Below are 17,635 nucleotides of genomic sequence, written 5' to 3'. Positions count from 1 at the left end.
GGGGGGGGAAGGATATTCACAAGCAACAGCAGATAACTACTCTACAGTCCTTCCTCTAGAGCTCTCTTCAGGCCCAGGCTAAATTATTAAACCAAAAGCTAACGGATTCTCTGATCCCTGCTCCTCTTCTTTGTGCCGCATTTGCTGACTCAGGCTAATTGTACTGCGAAGTTATGAATATGTGCTGCATCTCCAAAGACAGGGTAAGTGGTGTTCTGTGAAAGGGATTGTTTCAACTCCAGGCACCGTATCATTCTGTCGGATGAGGGCCAAATGCTTATCTTTCCTTCACCTGGTGATTTATTTAGTGCATAGTGTCAAAACACATCTCAGTCTGAAAAAGCATATGAAAAAAGATTATTAGCTGGTGAGGTTCATTTTGTTAATATCTTCAGACTCAAAATATTTTTTTTTTTTTTAAAAACAAACATCTAACAGGTTTTTCTCTTGAAGCAAGCTTCAGCTGCAAGATCCTTCAGCTGAGAAAGCCAAATTTGAAATTTCTCCTTTACAAAGCTATGTTTTCAGAACTGCTTTAAGGATCTGAAATCAGTTAACCCAGTGCCTGAGTCACTTTTGAATATTCTGGTCCTAAGCACTTCATAAGCTAAGCAAAGCCAGCAACACCTGACCAAACTTGTGGCAAGCAGGTTGGAAGAGCACACAGCCTCAATGAGTTTCGGATCCCACAGAAATCCTGAGGTTGTGTCAATGTCCCATATTACACCACTGAAGTTGTTCTTACCTCTGTGCTCCCAAGTGATCCTCGGTACTGGGCCAAATGCTACTGCCACTTCCAGTAGCAAACCCCAAACTGCATAAAAAGCGCACAGAGCCATCTTCAGCATCCTTGCTCCTCGGGGCTCCTTGGGTAACTGCAGCAGGTAGTGTCTCTTTAGCAGAAGAATGCAAATCCCAGAGAGTATTAGAGACGAGGCATTTCAGACCTTGAGAGAAGTGCAACACAGCAGGCTGGGACAACCGTACAAGTACGTGCTTTTCAGCAGATCACTTCAAGGGAACGCACATTTTCCAGGATGCTGCATACAGAAACTGCCCACACTCTCCACAGGCTGCAGAGCTGCTGAGAAGTGCAGCTGAGCGCATTCTTCTGTTCCACTGCAGAAATAAATGATGCTGTGGAGAGAGGAGGGGAGGGGAGCAAGGGGTGGAAGAGAAAGCAAACTGAGCACTGCCAGTAACAGCACATTGCACACACTGATCTTGCAACACTTCTGCAACTGTCCACACAGCTTAATTTGGATAAAGAGACCATAAGTTGGTGAAAATATGATGCTTAAAACCAAGCCACATGTTACATGGTAAACAGGTAATAACTGAAAGCCATCATTTCAATCTAGAATTGCAAGTATAAATAATTTGAACTGTCGCTTATCTATAATACACAAAATACGACTCCAGTTTACGTATTTTCTTACTTTTAACAGTGAGTAGAATCAAATCCCACCCCTGACAAATTATGAGAAAAGATAACAAAAGTGACCATGGCTAAGTTCAGAAAGCAAAGGACCTGAGAAGTGCAGCATTAATCTTAAGCACTGGTTACACAAACCTGCCGCACCTGCCAGACTGAAGATCTTGACAATTTTTAATGTGTCATTTGCAGTGAAGTTTTTTCATGCTACTAATGCACTCAAGGTGTGTGGGGGTAGAAAATAAATACTGCTACAGAACCAGAGAGCTAATGCACTGCATACAAAAATAAAGGGAGAAAATGCTTAAACATGAAAATTGCCAGTTCTGTGAAAGCCACTCTGTCTTTGAGCCATTACTCTCAGGCCCAGAAAGGGGCCTTTCTACAAAACTTTCTACATCATCTTCCCTGAGCCTTCACTGCTCTTGTCTTCCTATAACCACTCCTAGGTCAAGGCTTGTGCAAGGATTTACCAGGAGAAGTGAGTGTGTTCATCAGTGACCAGATTAATGCATGCAGATAAATTCTGGGGGCTGTACAGTCAGTGCTGTGGGACCAGGTCCACACAAATGGATTCTGAGGCAAATAGCTTTTACAGGTGAGTATTCACAGAGTGAAGAGTAGCTCAATTATTAAGTTCAAGGCAGTTTAGCAATTTTATTTTAATGGAACTGTAAGGGGGGAAACAGCAGTTTGAAGAAAGATCTTTGACCCATTATTTCTACACACTTTTTCATACTACTTTTTGCTACTGAGAAGGCTGCAGGTAATAACCAATTCCCAGTTAACACCTGATTTTTTAAAAAAAGAAACAGACAGAACATTGTAATTCAGTACCAGTCCTGACAATAAGCCATCATTTAGGTACAGTGTCATACAGTAGAGATGACTCCAGAGAAGTCCTGTAGATTTTCTGGACTTTGAAAATAGGATTAGCAAATCCAGGCCCTTGTAAAAGAAAATCCAGTCCCAAGTCTCCCTACAGCCACAGCTACACTCCTACCTCAGCACACCTACCTCAGAAAATGCAAAATGACAACAAAATCTGAAACAAATTACGTTACCTTCTGAAGCCGACAAAAGGTCTGGTTGGGTCAGTCAGTGCCTACCCTGCTGTGTGGCTGGAGAATTGCTCTGGCCACACAAAGCAGGAATCTGTCATGTTACTCCTACTGTATACGTTTGCAAGACGGGCCCTTTTTCACACTGCTAAGTGACTTGCGGGACACTTGTCGATCCAAGGTAAAATTTTGCATGTTAAAGAAGGGTGTGAGACAGACAACAGTGAACATTACATGACCAATCGTGCAAGATCCACTTTGTTCTCATTCCTACTAGTTTAAATAGAGATGAAAATGCACTCAGGACCTTGTCCTTTAATTTAGCCTTCAATTTAATTACACTCCCCCTCCCCCTTCCCTTCCCTGTGTTGAAAATTATCTGGAATAACTCTTGCACTGACATCCACTGGGAAGTCATCCATAATCTAATGCGAACCTGGTTTTATGTAACAAAAGGGGTTGAAGGAGGGAGGGGAAAAAAAGCCCAGACAACAGCCTCATTTCCAAATTAGCCCAGTTCCATCAGTGTTCACTGAGTTTGAGTAGATTTGAGTGCTTTGCACTTCTGAAAAGTTAGGTCTCCTAATGCTTTAAGTTCTACTCCTAAAAATGAGCCACAATTTGCTTGAAAACAAGAACATTTAAGAAGTAAAGCAGAAAAACTTGAAACGCTTAGTTACGTAACTAAACTCTCATTAAAAGTGACCACAGATCTACTTCTCTGTTTTCTGTAAAACTGCTGAAAATTTTCTGAGGTAAATTTAAACCAGTACTTTTAATTTAGGCATTCTGCTGCTGATGATTTTAAATCAAGTTATAATGACTGTGGGGAGCAAAACAGTATGTACAATGGTTGCATGAGTTTTCCATAATGCTTTTAATTTGGTGATTTAAAGCAGGGTAACTACAAAAGAAGTAGCAATCAACAGAGCTCCTGTCAGTTTGGCAGAGCATAGCCGGAAATTCAGAGCTGTGAACATTCTCACTGACACGCATAATTCTAGCGCACACGCACAGAAGTGGGAAGAGACAAGTTTCTGCTCTCTCAAAAGGACAAAAATTCAAAAATGAATTGTAGAAAGAAAAATTTCAGGCTCCCGAAGCGCTAATAAGGAATACCAGCACAAATTCTGAAAAAGCAGGGAGTTGCGATGGCGTACCTTGACTGTTATCAGTATGGAAAAACACCTGGATCTCACGCTGCCTATGTCAGTGGGCATCGAAGACAGAGTGGTCTAAGTCCACCTGCCAGCAAAATGCAGAACACCAGCCCTGCAATAGGAGAAGCTGAAAAACCAGCAATGGGAGGAAGGCTGACATATCTTTCCCATCACCCAGGACACAGAGGCAAAGTAAGCACAAGGAGATATTTGTGAACGTAAAACTTCATCTTTCACAGATGTCAGCTCAGCAACACTTATCAGTAATTTTCTGGCAAGTAACAAAACACAACATTAAAAATGCAGAGGACAGTGTCTTCTTTCCCGGTCAGCATGGCAAAGCTGGATTCAAGAGTGCATCTTGTATGCGCAATACTTGCACAAGCAGTCTAAATTCTGGAATTTCTAAGTTAGGAAAGGCCGAATTTTGCAACCCTGGCTTTGAATTTTTTTTCCTTCTCATACTTAGTTGCATTGCGCAACTTCTGAAATCTGTTCAGTATTACATAAACTGCTTAATGGGTCTATCTTTATCTCCTTCACAATGATTAGAACTGTATGAGAATTCACTAACACACCCGCAGTCAGCATTATAGCTGGGATCCTTCCAGCTCCCAAGGAGTGACTGTTAGCATCACCAAGTATCCAGGCTCCCTCCGCAGAGAGCCAAACAGTCACTTATTCTCCTGGCTTAATCCTGTCACTCATTGACTCCCCAGGCACACCAAGCATCCACACCGCTGTCCTCCCATTTTGGACTGCACTTTGTTCTCCTCCCTGGGGTTATCTTTTCTTGAAATCCCTCCCTACTCTGTGCTTATGCTCCCACCCGTGTTGCTGCTGCCTCTTCCTCCCCAACACAAGCAGTGCACAGCTCCATGACTGTAAGTGATGCAACCCCCAGTGCGGCTGCCAGACAAGAGACCACCTTACTCTGGGCCAGAAGGAAGACGTTCTAGCCTAGTACATTATTCCCTACCTTGCACAATTCTAGCACATTATTCCCTACCTTGCCATGAAATCACTTTCACCCCAATCACTGCGCTGGCACAGCAAAGGAGGGCCTCACATTAAGCAGCAATGGACTGCAAGGCAGCCCCCCATTCCCTCTGCCAGGAGCACACCACCACGGCAGGTTTCCCAGGCAGCCTATCCTGCTATTTTTAGACTAAGAACACCCCATGTAATTTTGCATTTGTAAAACTTGTAAGTTACTACGATGAGGAATATGAAACTCAATATGCGGAGACAGGCAACTTTACAAGTGAGATGCTTCTTCCAGCAGAAAACCCGGGGGGAGAGGAGGAGGGTTTAAAGGATTCATCTGTCACAGAGCATAAATTGCGAGTTCTCCCAAAATAACTTTCTTCAAAGGCTTTTGAAAGCTTTAATAGAATGCAGACCTGCTTCACTGTTCATTGATGCCTATTTGATAACAAAGGTTTTAGGCCTCCATACATGAAAAAACAAACCACAGAACTCCCACTGGGAGATTTTGCTTAAACCAGACTTTTTTTGTTTAAATTTGCCCAACGTTTTGTTTCCAAAAATAAAAGAAAAAAGTTAGCAACGCTTGTATTTTAAGTAATCTAAATTACACGGTGAGAACTGTACAACTTACCTTTGACAGCCGAGTTTTACTGACACAGTTTATTTTAGACTGGTAAGGACAGGCTGCTTGAGTTCTCACCTTTCAAAACCTCAAGCACAGTGCCATTTTTAGCCTGTCCCATGAGAAGCATGATTTTTTTCAGTCTTTTTCTTGTTATACAGCACGTATGAACTCATTTTTTGCTTAGGTAAATTAAAACCTCAAACTAGCAGCCCAGTAGCCCTTTATGACTAACATATACATACAGCAGGAGATTATTTACATTTCAAACTGTAACCAAAATATTTTGGAGTTGCTAGGTGCTTACAAATTAGATGAAGCTTTATGATAATTTGATGTGGTCTTCACTTCCACCACAAAGCTTGGTGGAGGAGGTACACTAGTGCTTAAAGAGGATGAAAATTTTGAAGAAACTTAAATTCCCAGTTTTAGGCAGAGACCTTCTGTGAAGTTATTTTCCTGATTCTCCATGATAAATACGCCATCACGTAGTACTCAGGAAACCAATGCTTGAGCCTAAAGCAGAGAATATGCCTAATCTTCAGTGGAACACTTATAGATTTTTTTTTTTTTAATTTACATGCCTATTCCTTTCTTTACTACTATGTCCTTTGAATAAACATTACAAAGACGAGGTATCAGAGCAAAAATACCCCCCACAGATTACACAGTGACAAATAGAATATTAAAATTCTTCTTTTTCGTATTATTCTGGGTAGATTGTTACATATATCATGTTAACCTTCATTTGTAAAGAGCAACAGGAAAGAGCAAATGGGTTTGTTTCTGCTTGCTTTGTCTTTCTTTAAGAAAAAGGAAGCTAACTCTGGTCTTGGACACCTGACCTCTGAGCTATCAGAGACTGTAGGCACTGTCATGGGTCCTCAGCCTGGCTGTGCAGAAGCAAACTAAACTGAAGCTATCAATGTAAAGCTACATGGATGATCAGTGGAACTCAACCACAGTTGCAGTGCCAGCACCTTCAGTTAACTTGGGTGTTGAGCTGTCCCAAATCCAGAATTCAAGGGCTGCCTAGACAGAGAAATGTGTTTCAAGATCCTTTTTTGCCTCACTGGGTTCTCCCAGATCGTGAGCCTGGGCTGTGACAGCGTCAGTGGTGCAGTGAGACCCGTTCAAATGACCAAGAAACAAGGTCCCTGAAATTTCACTTTCCCCTACATATACTATCACAATAAAAAAAGTATTAGTTTCTTCCTCATTTCTTCTTGGGCTCACAGGACTGAGTAAGTCATGCACACTTATTCGAAGATGCCTAATGGCAACTAAAAGCACTCACAAAAGTATCTGCGAGTCTAAATCAACAAGCATATGTGCTTTTTAAAAAAAAAAAAAACAAACAACAAACCCAAACCAACAAACTAACCTAGCTATCCAGCAACACTTTAAAAGATACAAGTGTCACTGAAAGCAAGCCCTGTACCCCCTCACACACAAACTGCATAAGACAGGAGAGCTGCAATCCTGAATGGGACCTTGCAGTGGTAACTAAAGCACAGGTAAACATGCAGAATGTTCCCCGAGAGAAAAAAGTCCCTTTTCTCCTAAGTTTCTTGAGAAGTATTCTGGTCTTAAAGCAAAACAAAGTAACAAACCGAGCTTATCATTAAATCCTTATTTATGTTTTCCCATGTGAATTTAAGTCCCTAGTGTTCTCACCACGTATTTATTTGTTTTACTAACAAAGACATCTGTAACACAGCCACCACAAATCCACAGCAACCCCCCTGCTGTGGGGGGGTACACTTAGTTTCAGTGTACGTACCTGCCTCCCCTTGGAGCCTCCCACACAACCCCGGAGCTGGGGAGCTGTCAGAAACACGTCCTTTCTGCGAAGAGATAAGAAACAGGGTTTGACATCATTACCACATAAACCCGAAGGGCAAGTTTTGATGCAGGAATCATAATACATCCTCCCCCAAAAGTTTGGCTTTTATTTCCCAGATTGCCAGGGAAGATGATTTGACAGAAACCAGGACGGATACATGTTGCATCCAACAAGCCAAGATCCTGATGCTGCACTTCACACAAAAAACTGTTAAGCAGTCCTGATAAAAAGCATACACTCCAGCCCTTTTCAAACTCACTTTGTTTCCTCTGTCCCAAGCTGGAGTGTAACTACTCAGTAGAAACTACTCAGAATTTACACTGCAGTGGCAATTATTGATCCCGATAAGAGTCTGGGACCCCTCTTATGCTGGTATGAGGACATACAAAAAGCTCAGAAGGGTTACACACCAGGCAGCCCAACAAACAATTACCTTGACTAAATCCATATAAAGCAGTTACAACACTCTCCTGCACTACTGAATGACTGCATTATGCACAAGCTTAGAACAAGAGTATCTGGATATTTACGACGAAACCTTGCACATTTGTATTCAGTTTGGTGTAACCAAGGGAGAACAGTGGGCCACTCCAAAGCAATCGCAACAGGGTACACAATCCATTTATCCCAACACTACTCTAGGTTATGTATTTCCGAATATGTAGACCTATAGTACTGTTACATCAGCTTGTATTTAGCATAAATACTTCCAACTGTTCATCCAGCAGCTTTTTAGAGAGGACAGTATTTTTTTAAATGCAAGTGGGTCTAATCTGTATTTCACTGAAGCCAATAGTTAAGAGGGTTCCCACAGATCCAAGGGGAAGAGGGTGCCCCTAAATAAAAAAGAAATCTTCACTGAACATCTGAAGGCTTCATTTGTGATCCAAAAGATTATAATGAAAGGCTCACAAGACAGAAGGCCCTGCAAAAAAACAGGCCAGACAAAATTATGAGAAACAGCTCAGTATTGCATGTCTCTAAGGAAAGGGAAAAGCTACACACAGGATCTTTTCACAGGCAGTGTGTCTGCCCTGTCCTTCAACAGTGCACAACTTGTAGCTGCCAGTATGGTACCAGGTATCAAATAGGTACATCAAACCCACTTTTGCTTACTAAAAAATATTTTCAAAAAATCTTTTGAAAATCTTTTGTATCTTTCACACTGTGGAGTGAGGAACCGAGTCTGACTCTTCTCACAATGATTTCTCAACAAGATTCTCCATGGAAATTGTTGCCCATCTAGGCTATTACCCACTGGATATTTTTCACAAGCACTAGCAGGATATAACTGACTTATTTTTGCTGCAAAAGCAACTGTCTACCTTTCATTCTGCTGGAGAAAACAGAGCAGGCAAACTGCGAGTCACTCGACCACTTACGAAGCTCTCCATGAACCATCTTACACCAGATCATCTCTACGGCTGTAGCTACTCAATATTTAAGTGAACAGTTAAAATTTACAAAAACTGCTGCTTGCCACAAGAGGCCATCGATTACCACAGTCACTATCACTACCCAGAGTTTTCAGATCCCAGCGTGCTTCCTTACAGCTTACTGCTTGCAGAACAAACAAAGGTCATCACCCATTTCAGCTGTAGGTACCTTAAGGGAAAAGGAAAATTCTCTTTTGCCCCTGCTGAGAAAAGACTTCTAGCAGCCTGTGGCTTGTATGAGCACTTTCACTGTAATGACACCCTTGCGCCCCAATAAAGAGCTACAGTAGGTGTTAAACTGCTCATGAAAATCTTTGCAAACTAGCTGACCTGCAGACTCCACTAGCTCGGCCTGTCAGGGCAATTTCCACATCTCCACAAAGATGGCTCCAGGCTTCTGAGCTAGGGTCTGAGGCCAGTAGGGACCCAAAAGCCAAGTGAGCAGGCGGCTGGAACCCAGGCCAGGCCCTGGATCCCTGCAGAGGTGGGGAGAGGCACAAGAGTCACAAGGACTTAGAAAGTTATGGCACCTCAGCTCAAGAATTTGGCCTCCAAGAGCAGTGCACCCCTCCTCGGTCTGCCCCTCAGGAAAGGGCTACTAACCATGGGTGTTTCTGGCAGGGAAGCCCACAGACGCAAGGCCAGGCACGAGGGCAGCCGGGCTCAGGCAAAGGGTGGTTTGCATGTAGGGACCGATTCTTCTCCTGTGATCATGCTGCCGGTGGCTGCCTGTCTGGACAAGACCTGCAGTCACGCTACGCACTTGAGTAACTACTCACAGCTCGCCAAAAGCTATGACATAATTAAACCCTTTAATCCAACCAGGAATTGAGTATGAAATTAAGATCCGTGTAAGCACTGCAGGTTTGCAGGCACCCTTTGGGTTCTCTGGTTTGACCCTAGCCTCACAGGTGATCCTTTAAAGCAGGCACTGCAGGAGCTCCCTAACAAATCTTAAACACTGTCAGGTTTTAAGATTGAAAACCATATTTCAATGTAAACATAAGGGGGAAAAAAAAAAAAAACAACCCAAACCCTGTTTCTTCTGGCAACAATTACTTAAGCTTGGGGGGAAGGTACAGGGACAACAGAAAATTACACCATGAAAAGCTCATTATTTTGACAACTGTGACTAAGTCCTCAAAGATTAAAGAAAATGCCACGGGATTATAAATGAAAGACAGCCTGGAATATATTATGTAGAATAACAAGACAGTCACCTCAAGGAAATTTTTCATAGAAGAGCTGCAATTCTTCATATATGTGCATTTGCATATATTTTATTTATCTGAGAACTTTATTCTAATCTGTCAAATTCCAAAGTACATTAATCTATTACAAGGTACTTCTGGGTGTCACAGTCTGCTTGCATTAAAAAACTCCACAAACAAAAAAAAAGTAATCCACCAACACATAACTTGTACTTCCTTCAGCATATCCATTACCATCCAGGTCAGAAGCATTTCTTTAATCCTCTGTTCAAGCCTACGCCTGCTGTAACCAGGACCTAGGGATTCTAAATGAGATGAAGGAGAAAGGAAATAGAGAAGAAAACTAACTTATAAGCAAATTTTAATTACTCAGAGAAATCTCTGGGAGACCACGGAGGCAAATTTCAAACTTGGGAATGTTTGTAGTACTAAAGCATTACTCACTGACCTTACCAAAATACAATTTCCACATCAGTATCTTGATGACTGCAAATAGTGGTGTATTTGCTACCCATATCTCAAGTCAGCCACAATCTAGATATGCTAGTTTTTTAAATGCTCACACGGAAGCCACAGGTAAAGCCAGTGTATAGCTATGAATAACTAAGACTGCATACACTGCCCACAGACAGCACGCTAAAAACATTCTGTGAATGGTACGTGTGGTTGTAGGGTTTTAAATTAAAATGAATTGCACAAAAAGTTATGCTAGGCTACAAAATTCAAGAACTGCAGGTATTACCAGCATTTTACTGTAATAATTGGGTATTTGACATAAAATGACTGTTGCTGACTGCAGCAATTTCCACAGTTCTCCCAATGTCAGTGGGACCGGTGATGATACCTGCTAATCACCTGTGCAAGACACTGTGGGGGGAAAGACAAGTAACAAGCATTCTACAGGATGTACAGAGCAAAGCCTCAAATACTTGTTTTTCCCCTTTCCCACTTGTGAGGCTTCACTTTTCATAAAAACAACTTTGTTTCACAGAACCATTTACTGGCCCATGGATACCCCTTACCTTTTTCTACATGCTGTGGTGAAGGAAGGAGGTTTTGCCTTGTGCCTGATTTCAAGTGTGTGAGCTTTCACATGCAGCAGATCCCTTGTGCTAAATCAGGATTTTTGAACAACAAAGCAGAAAAGCTCTCATGTCTCAAACAGTCATTTTAATTTAGCACAGATTGGACTGGGATCTTCAGTTTTCAATTCCTCCATCACCCTGACCCTCTTCAGATCTCACAAGCATTCACAAAAAAGCCAAGAACACAAACTATCATGGAGGCAGAGAGCTGAGGACTGCTACAAACTCCTCCTGCGTCCCAGTAACAGAATAGTAATATCAAGGTTGGGCCAACTACTGCTGACACTGGAGCTCCTCCATTTTTAAGGACACTAAAAGAAACTGTAATTAAGCAACCTAACTTCCACAAACCAGATAGGAACATTCTTATTATCTGTCCACCCCTACCCTTCCTCAGGAAAGGATTTGACTGTACTTCAGAATTCTAACTTTCCCACAAAGATCAAGATAAAGATTATTTTAGTAAGTTTTCATTAAAAACATGGTAGTGGTTGGGAATCAAATTCTAGTAAAGACAGCGCACGCCGGCACTCCAACTATGTAAGACCAAAGGCCAGAGCCCCAGTGAGAAGAAAGGAGGATGCGCAACTTGCACAAATGAAATAGCAAATACCAGCACTCTGGCTTCAGACTGAACTCTAAACCATCACTTCAGGGCCATGTAAAATTTATATGTACTCACAACACGATGCATTTGTTTAGGGAAGCAAATGTTCTTTCAAAGGCAGCATTAGAATATTCTGGTGAATAAATAACATAGTCTTTGAAGAGCAGAGGTCATTGGGAGCGTCCCTTTATTCAAAACATTTTTACAATTAATTACATCTCCTCTCACCATACAAGCATCATCCCTTATTATCCTACAAGTTCTTCTCCTTCTATCAGAAATGGAGCAATCCAGAAAACAATCTGTTGGTGCTAAAACCTGAACAAGAAGGAACAGCATACGAACCTCCAAACCTGACTCTTAAGTATTTAATCAAAAATAACAGAACACAAAGTTTAAATTCTGCCTATATTTTTGGTTAGTGTTCTTTTAACAGCATGAATGAAGTACATGAGAAAAATCAAGAGGTTAAAAAAAAAATACACACCACAGCCAGGACGTGTTTTACCCTAAAGACTAAGCTGCCAATTATGTGCAAGCAACTCACAACGTTAAAAATAGAAGTGAATGAATGTTATGTATTTCCACTATATATGTGGAAATACGTAACATATGTGGTAGAAATAGTATGTAATATGAATGTCATGTCTGTTCACTATGACAATACAGCAAGACAGAAAAGATAAAGCTAAAATCAACATGCTGTATTATACCAACTATCTTCAGAGCTTAGACCATGTCTTTAGTCACTTTCAGATAACAACTTTTTAACCATTTATTACTCCAGCATTTCCTTTTTCAACTTTCTCTGGGTCTTTACAGAAACTGCTCTGTTTACAGGCAAGAGCTAAAATCTACTCACGAGTTATCTGAGCACTGAGATTACAAAACATGCAGGTATTACTTCACAGTGTTCCAACGTTTAGCATTTTTCAATGCTGTCTTGACATTGTTCTTTCTCTCTCCCACCTTGAGAAATGCATAGCCTCTTCCAAAAATGTAGGCAATGAGAAGACATGGAAGGGAGTCTTTAATGCATGAAAAAGGATTTTACTATCATGGCTGCAGAAAAACTCTTATTATTCAGTAACAGATTCAAGCTTTTCAGGCTTTCAAAACAGTTTAACAAATTATGCCACTTACTAACAGGTGCCAGACCATAAAGTTTTTCAACCCTCAAAAGAGGCAAACAGAAAAGCCACCTTGTCCACACACAGCTAGTACCAGAATATCTCAGCCAGTTTGCATAATGTAGACACCCAACTTACATTCTACATACCCCTACACACTGTGAACAGCATGCATTGCTCAGAGGCACCTACAGCAAGAAGGCAAAACGCTAAGATGGCTTTTAAACAAACTTCAAAAGCCTGTCAGAATCACTGCCTGGCACCTTCTTTTTTTTCCCCTAAAATGAATTAGAATTAAGAGGAGGAGGAGGAAGAAAAGGAAGAATAATTTTCATCTCGGCACAAAAGATTAAGAAATAGCAGTTTTCCAACCTGCACAGCAAAACATTTTGCAACATAAAAAGAAACCTAGGTAGGGGTTACCTGTCCGTCCCACATAAAGGCTCCTGTGCTGAGAAAACAGGCAACTTCAGTCCAAGGAGCCAGGGACTCGGCTCCCTGATTGTGTAAGTCACAGCGCAGCCTCCCTGAGGGAGCTGCGAGAGGTTGCTGAACCATGGGATTTGAACCAATTCATTCAAAACAGTGGAGAAACAACAAAAATAAAACTTCACTGTGTTTTGCTATATGAAATTCAGAAGCTGAATCTTGCAGCAGTATTTACTATTAAAAAGCAATTAAAATTCATAGGTGGAATTTACCCATTTCTTGTAAAAACAAAGCAAAACTGTTCCCATCCAAAAAAAACCTCAAAAGCTATAAAAAGGGATTTCCTCAAGCTTTAAAAAGTTATGTAAGGACAGCTCAGCCTTATGAACATAGGTAAAATTTGTTGTGCTTCTGAATATCCTTATCTCACTTATCATGCACTACAACTCCCTTATCACACACACCCCTTTAAAAAGTATCTTACTCTCCCTCATGTTTAATTGCACAAAGCCTAACATGAGAATGTCATTGGACTGGTTAGGGTGATACTTTGTATCATGTTAAAAACATGCTCACTCATAAGCAAAACAACCAGAAGGGATGGCAGGAAATTCATACATTCCTGAATCCTCCTGCATCACATTCCCAGTTCCATTTGGGACAACATCCAATTGCTCAACAGATCTGCCATAGTAATTTTGAGTTTCCAGCTTTGGATGCAGCAAGCAGATGGCAGCATCCGCTGCTGCCAACGCTTCACCTGTCCCTCCACAGAGCTGCCTGCCCCACACAGCCAGCTTCACGTTGTGCATGAATCACACCGGTTGAACAGTAAGAGCCGTTTCCCCATCGGGCATGCACGTATGTTGAAGGTGGTGTGGTAAAGCCCTCTTTCGAAATGTCGGCAGATATATTATTTGTATGGCAGCTACCTGAAGAGTGACCATCAAGTGCTGTCAATTCTTCTGGTGACTTCTGCGTCCCCTGGTCTCCATCCATCCCCACCTCCCAGCCCAAACTTGTGCCACTGTGCAACCAGCTAGAGAAGTAGACTGATCAACTTCCACAAGTTAAAACCTATTCTGAGGAGGGTAAAAGTCAAGATAGTTTAAATCCACCCACAGTGTCTCTCTCAATAGCAGTACTAGCTTGCATCAGATGAAACATATGTGCAAGACGTTGGAAACACTGTCTGAGCTTTCCTTGGGAAAAACAAAAGGAGTGTGAAGCCCAGGAAGTACTAGACTCACTATTGAGTCCTTCCAGCCTCAGCTCAGGGCCAAAGTAAGAGAAAGCAAGGAAGAGTTGAGGGATCCTGGCCTTAAAAGCAAAACCCTGAAGGACTGAGGGCTGTCTGGGATTAGGCCTGTGATGGACATGATGCACAGCACCTGCCATGGGACTTGAGTTTTCTGTAGGACTGCTTGCTGGAAGAGATCTTGAAGAGACAAAAGTCAGAACTCAAGCGCAGGGCTACGTCCCCAACAGTAAGTGTTGCTCTTTCCCTGCTGCAGCACCATTATGAAAACTGTTTGTTCTGCCAGTGGTGAGCAATAAACTACAGTTCCTTCTCATCAGCTGAACCCTGGCCACAAGCGTGACACCCTTACATTTACTGGCATATTCAAGATGCTCAGCTGCCTCTGAAGGACTGGCAAAGAGCACATCCCATGGGACAACTGCATGTCCCAGCCAACCCTGTGCAAATCAGGATATACCAGGTTTAGGGTCAAAATCCAGAATCCACACCACACTGCAAAGGTCATTTTAAATACCCGTGATCTCAACAGGAGATTAATCTACAATAGCAGACTGCAATTTATGCTTTCTTGGCAAGCACCATGGAAATGCAGTAAAACAGCCTTAAAATCTTAGAAATCATCATTTCACCATAACAAAACACACCTAATGCAAACAGCTTCAGTGGAAAGCATTTTAAAAGATTTGGTATTTTGTTAGTTCAAAAAAGTGTTCACCTTTTTTCCCATGTAAAAGCCTCTACAGCAACCCTGGCATTTTTTTTTTTTATATTGAAAAGTAACACAACTTATGAAAAAAGCTGCTAGTACTTTTCATACATAGCACAGGCACAGATTTTAATAATCATCATTAGATTATGGCTCACTAACCTTTGCTGATTTTTAAACTAACTGTGTATAGCCAGGGAGCCTGCACACTTCCGTAAAATATGCAACGAAATTATTCCTATCAGCAACTACAAAAAACCTTTTGTGCAGAACATACCTGTTCTACAAACATCTAAACATAGGTATTTCATTGCAGGATTCAGTTCACAACAAGTCAGTGATGACTAACACTGGGGTTTGAAAAAACACAACTCTGACTTTTGGGGAATTTACACAAATGCATGATTTATCACATGTTGCTACCTCTACTCTACAAGGTTGCAGACCATCAACCATACCTGCGACTGCCTCAATACAACCCTTGTGTTGGTATTAAGAATGCAAAGGTCATTTTGATCTTTGGCTAGTCACTGGGTATCGGTTTGTGCCCCTATTACTGCTTTCTGTATGTTCAAAAACACAGGTGCAGATCTTTCAGTATAAGTGCTTCAGATTTCACATCAAATTATATGTAAGCATGTCAGGAACAGGATTAACAGAAGCTTTGCTTGCGGAACATTCTCACAAGCATTACTGGGATTTTAACTCCTGCCAAGCCTAAAATGAGCTTTTTCTTACGCCAAACAAAATGTAGCAGAGAGTCATTATTATACTTGATGATTAACTTATAAGACTTGTTTGCACTATCATTAAAGACATTATGAAAGGAAAAGAGATGTGAGAGCTGCACAGTACAGAAGTTCTGCCTCAAAATTTCCTGACAAAACAGATAATTACTGATAGTTTCCAGCCTTGAATGCTATGTTTGAGGGGTTTATTACAGCAGAAAAGCAGAACTGTAATATTATATTAAAGCATTAAAGGCCAAACAAGATTTATCTGCTTCCTTCAAGATTTAAAGCTCAAGAGTGAAACACAAAGGAGCAAAGGTGATGTCCAAAGATGGCAGCAGACATCCACATCCCACCCAGACCCCTTGCAGCCTTCAAGTTTCAAATGTCACAGTGGAAAAATTATGTTTAGCTCAGCCATATGCAAAAATTAATCCCAGCTTAGAGAGATATGTCAAAGAATTCAATGGCAATTGTTACTTGTGATCCAGACTCTGTAGAGGTGCTCAAGCTGTTAGCTGCTTCCTTGTATCCCTTTATAACATTCTGAAGTTTGCAGCTACAGGTACCCTATCAACAAAAGACACATGAAGAAAAAGGAAAATATCCTTTAGACAGCTATATTGTCTCCTGATACATGACTCAGAACAGGCAGAGACAAAACTCAAGAAGATATGGTCATTGTCTGTACTCTCTCATTCGGGATTGCAAAATACCCTTCTACTGCAAGGCATGCTTAATAGAGCAAGAAACAAACCTAAGTCCTCATACAGCCTGTAAAATAAATGAGCCATTTCTATAAAAAGTCATCATTCCATATTATTTCAAATCAATTAAACTTAAGATCTAGGTTTTCTGTGGATATATTAATTTCCTAAATTTAAATATCAATTTTTATGCAGCTCATTGCTAAAAGTTTGTTATTTTTCTTTGGGTGTGGGTTTTTTTGGTTTGTTTTTAATAAGGGCAGATTTAATACAGTAAACAAAATAATTCTCACTAAGTATTAGTTTCCTTCTCACTTCCCCCAGTTTTCTCTAACTGGAGTATTAGCTTTAAACTACTGCAAGAACATATAACAGCATAGCAAAACAATGCCCCAGGATTAAAATATGAGCCTAGCCAGGTAATGGTATTTACTTACGAACAGCAGAACTTGTCACATCACAGTCTTCTCTACAGCAAACTATTGTGTAGACTTCGTTAAATCCCAAAAGTATTTTTTTTAGAAAATTAAGAACACTGATCTTCAAGTTTCCTACAGGATGTGCAGACTTAATTGAGAATACAAGTCCACTATCAGCTTGCTTTCCTTAAGTAGCATTTCTAGATCTCTTAGAAGTCATCCATGGTACTCAGGAGTATGTAGACTACAAACCGAGTATCAGTACTCCAGATTAACAACCATGCAGTAGCTGGTCTGTTACTGCTCTTCTACAATTAAACACTGAATGAGAGTTTTTATTATTTTTGTCGCTAAGAAACTGGTTTCCTGTTCGACTGTTTGATGATGGTCCTCACTTACTACGGCAGATCTTAAACAGCAAGCTTCATTTAAGCTTCCTTGTTCTTAAAGGCTGCAGACGTATTTCTGCTTGGCAAAAATGCTTACTGTCTTTCATGACAGATTTGCTGTTCAGTGACACACAGGAAACTGCACTACAGTTTGCGCGCAGTGGTCTGAGACCTCCAGCGGCAAGGTCAGCCAACTGCGCACCTCAAGGCACAAGCTGCACCCTCTCTGTGAAGAACTTCTTCCTGATACCTCATCTAAAACTCCATGCTTTAACTTTAAACCTGTTACCCCTTGTCCTGTCACTACAGGCCCTTGTAAAAAGTCCCTCCCAGCTTCCTTGCAGCCCCTTCAGGTACTGGAAAGCTGCAATGAGGTCTCCCCAGAGCCTTCTCTTCTCCAGGCTGAACAA

The 17,635-nt window shown here is 41.2% G+C and overlaps 1 protein-coding gene across 1 annotated transcript in view; it reads right to left on the bottom strand.

Moving 5' to 3' along the window:
• Nucleotides 1-839, bottom strand: part of SEMA4D (sema domain, immunoglobulin domain (Ig), transmembrane domain (TM) and short cytoplasmic domain, (semaphorin) 4D) — a 20,576-nt gene extending 19,737 nt beyond the window's left edge. The window contains exon 1 of the mRNA XM_010159393.1: nucleotides 746-839. Within this exon, the coding sequence (XP_010157695.1) occupies nucleotides 746-839 (94 nt within the window). The remainder of the gene's footprint in view (nucleotides 1-745) is intronic.
• Nucleotides 840-17,635: the final 16,796 nt, after the last annotated feature.

The sequence above is a fragment of the Eurypyga helias genome, unplaced genomic scaffold (genome assembly GCF_000690775.1).
Source record: "Eurypyga helias isolate BGI_N326 unplaced genomic scaffold, ASM69077v1 scaffold24739, whole genome shotgun sequence".
NCBI classification, from domain to species: Eukaryota; Metazoa; Chordata; class Aves; order Eurypygiformes; family Eurypygidae; genus Eurypyga; species Eurypyga helias.
This window is presented reverse-complemented; position numbering and strand designations above follow the sequence as displayed.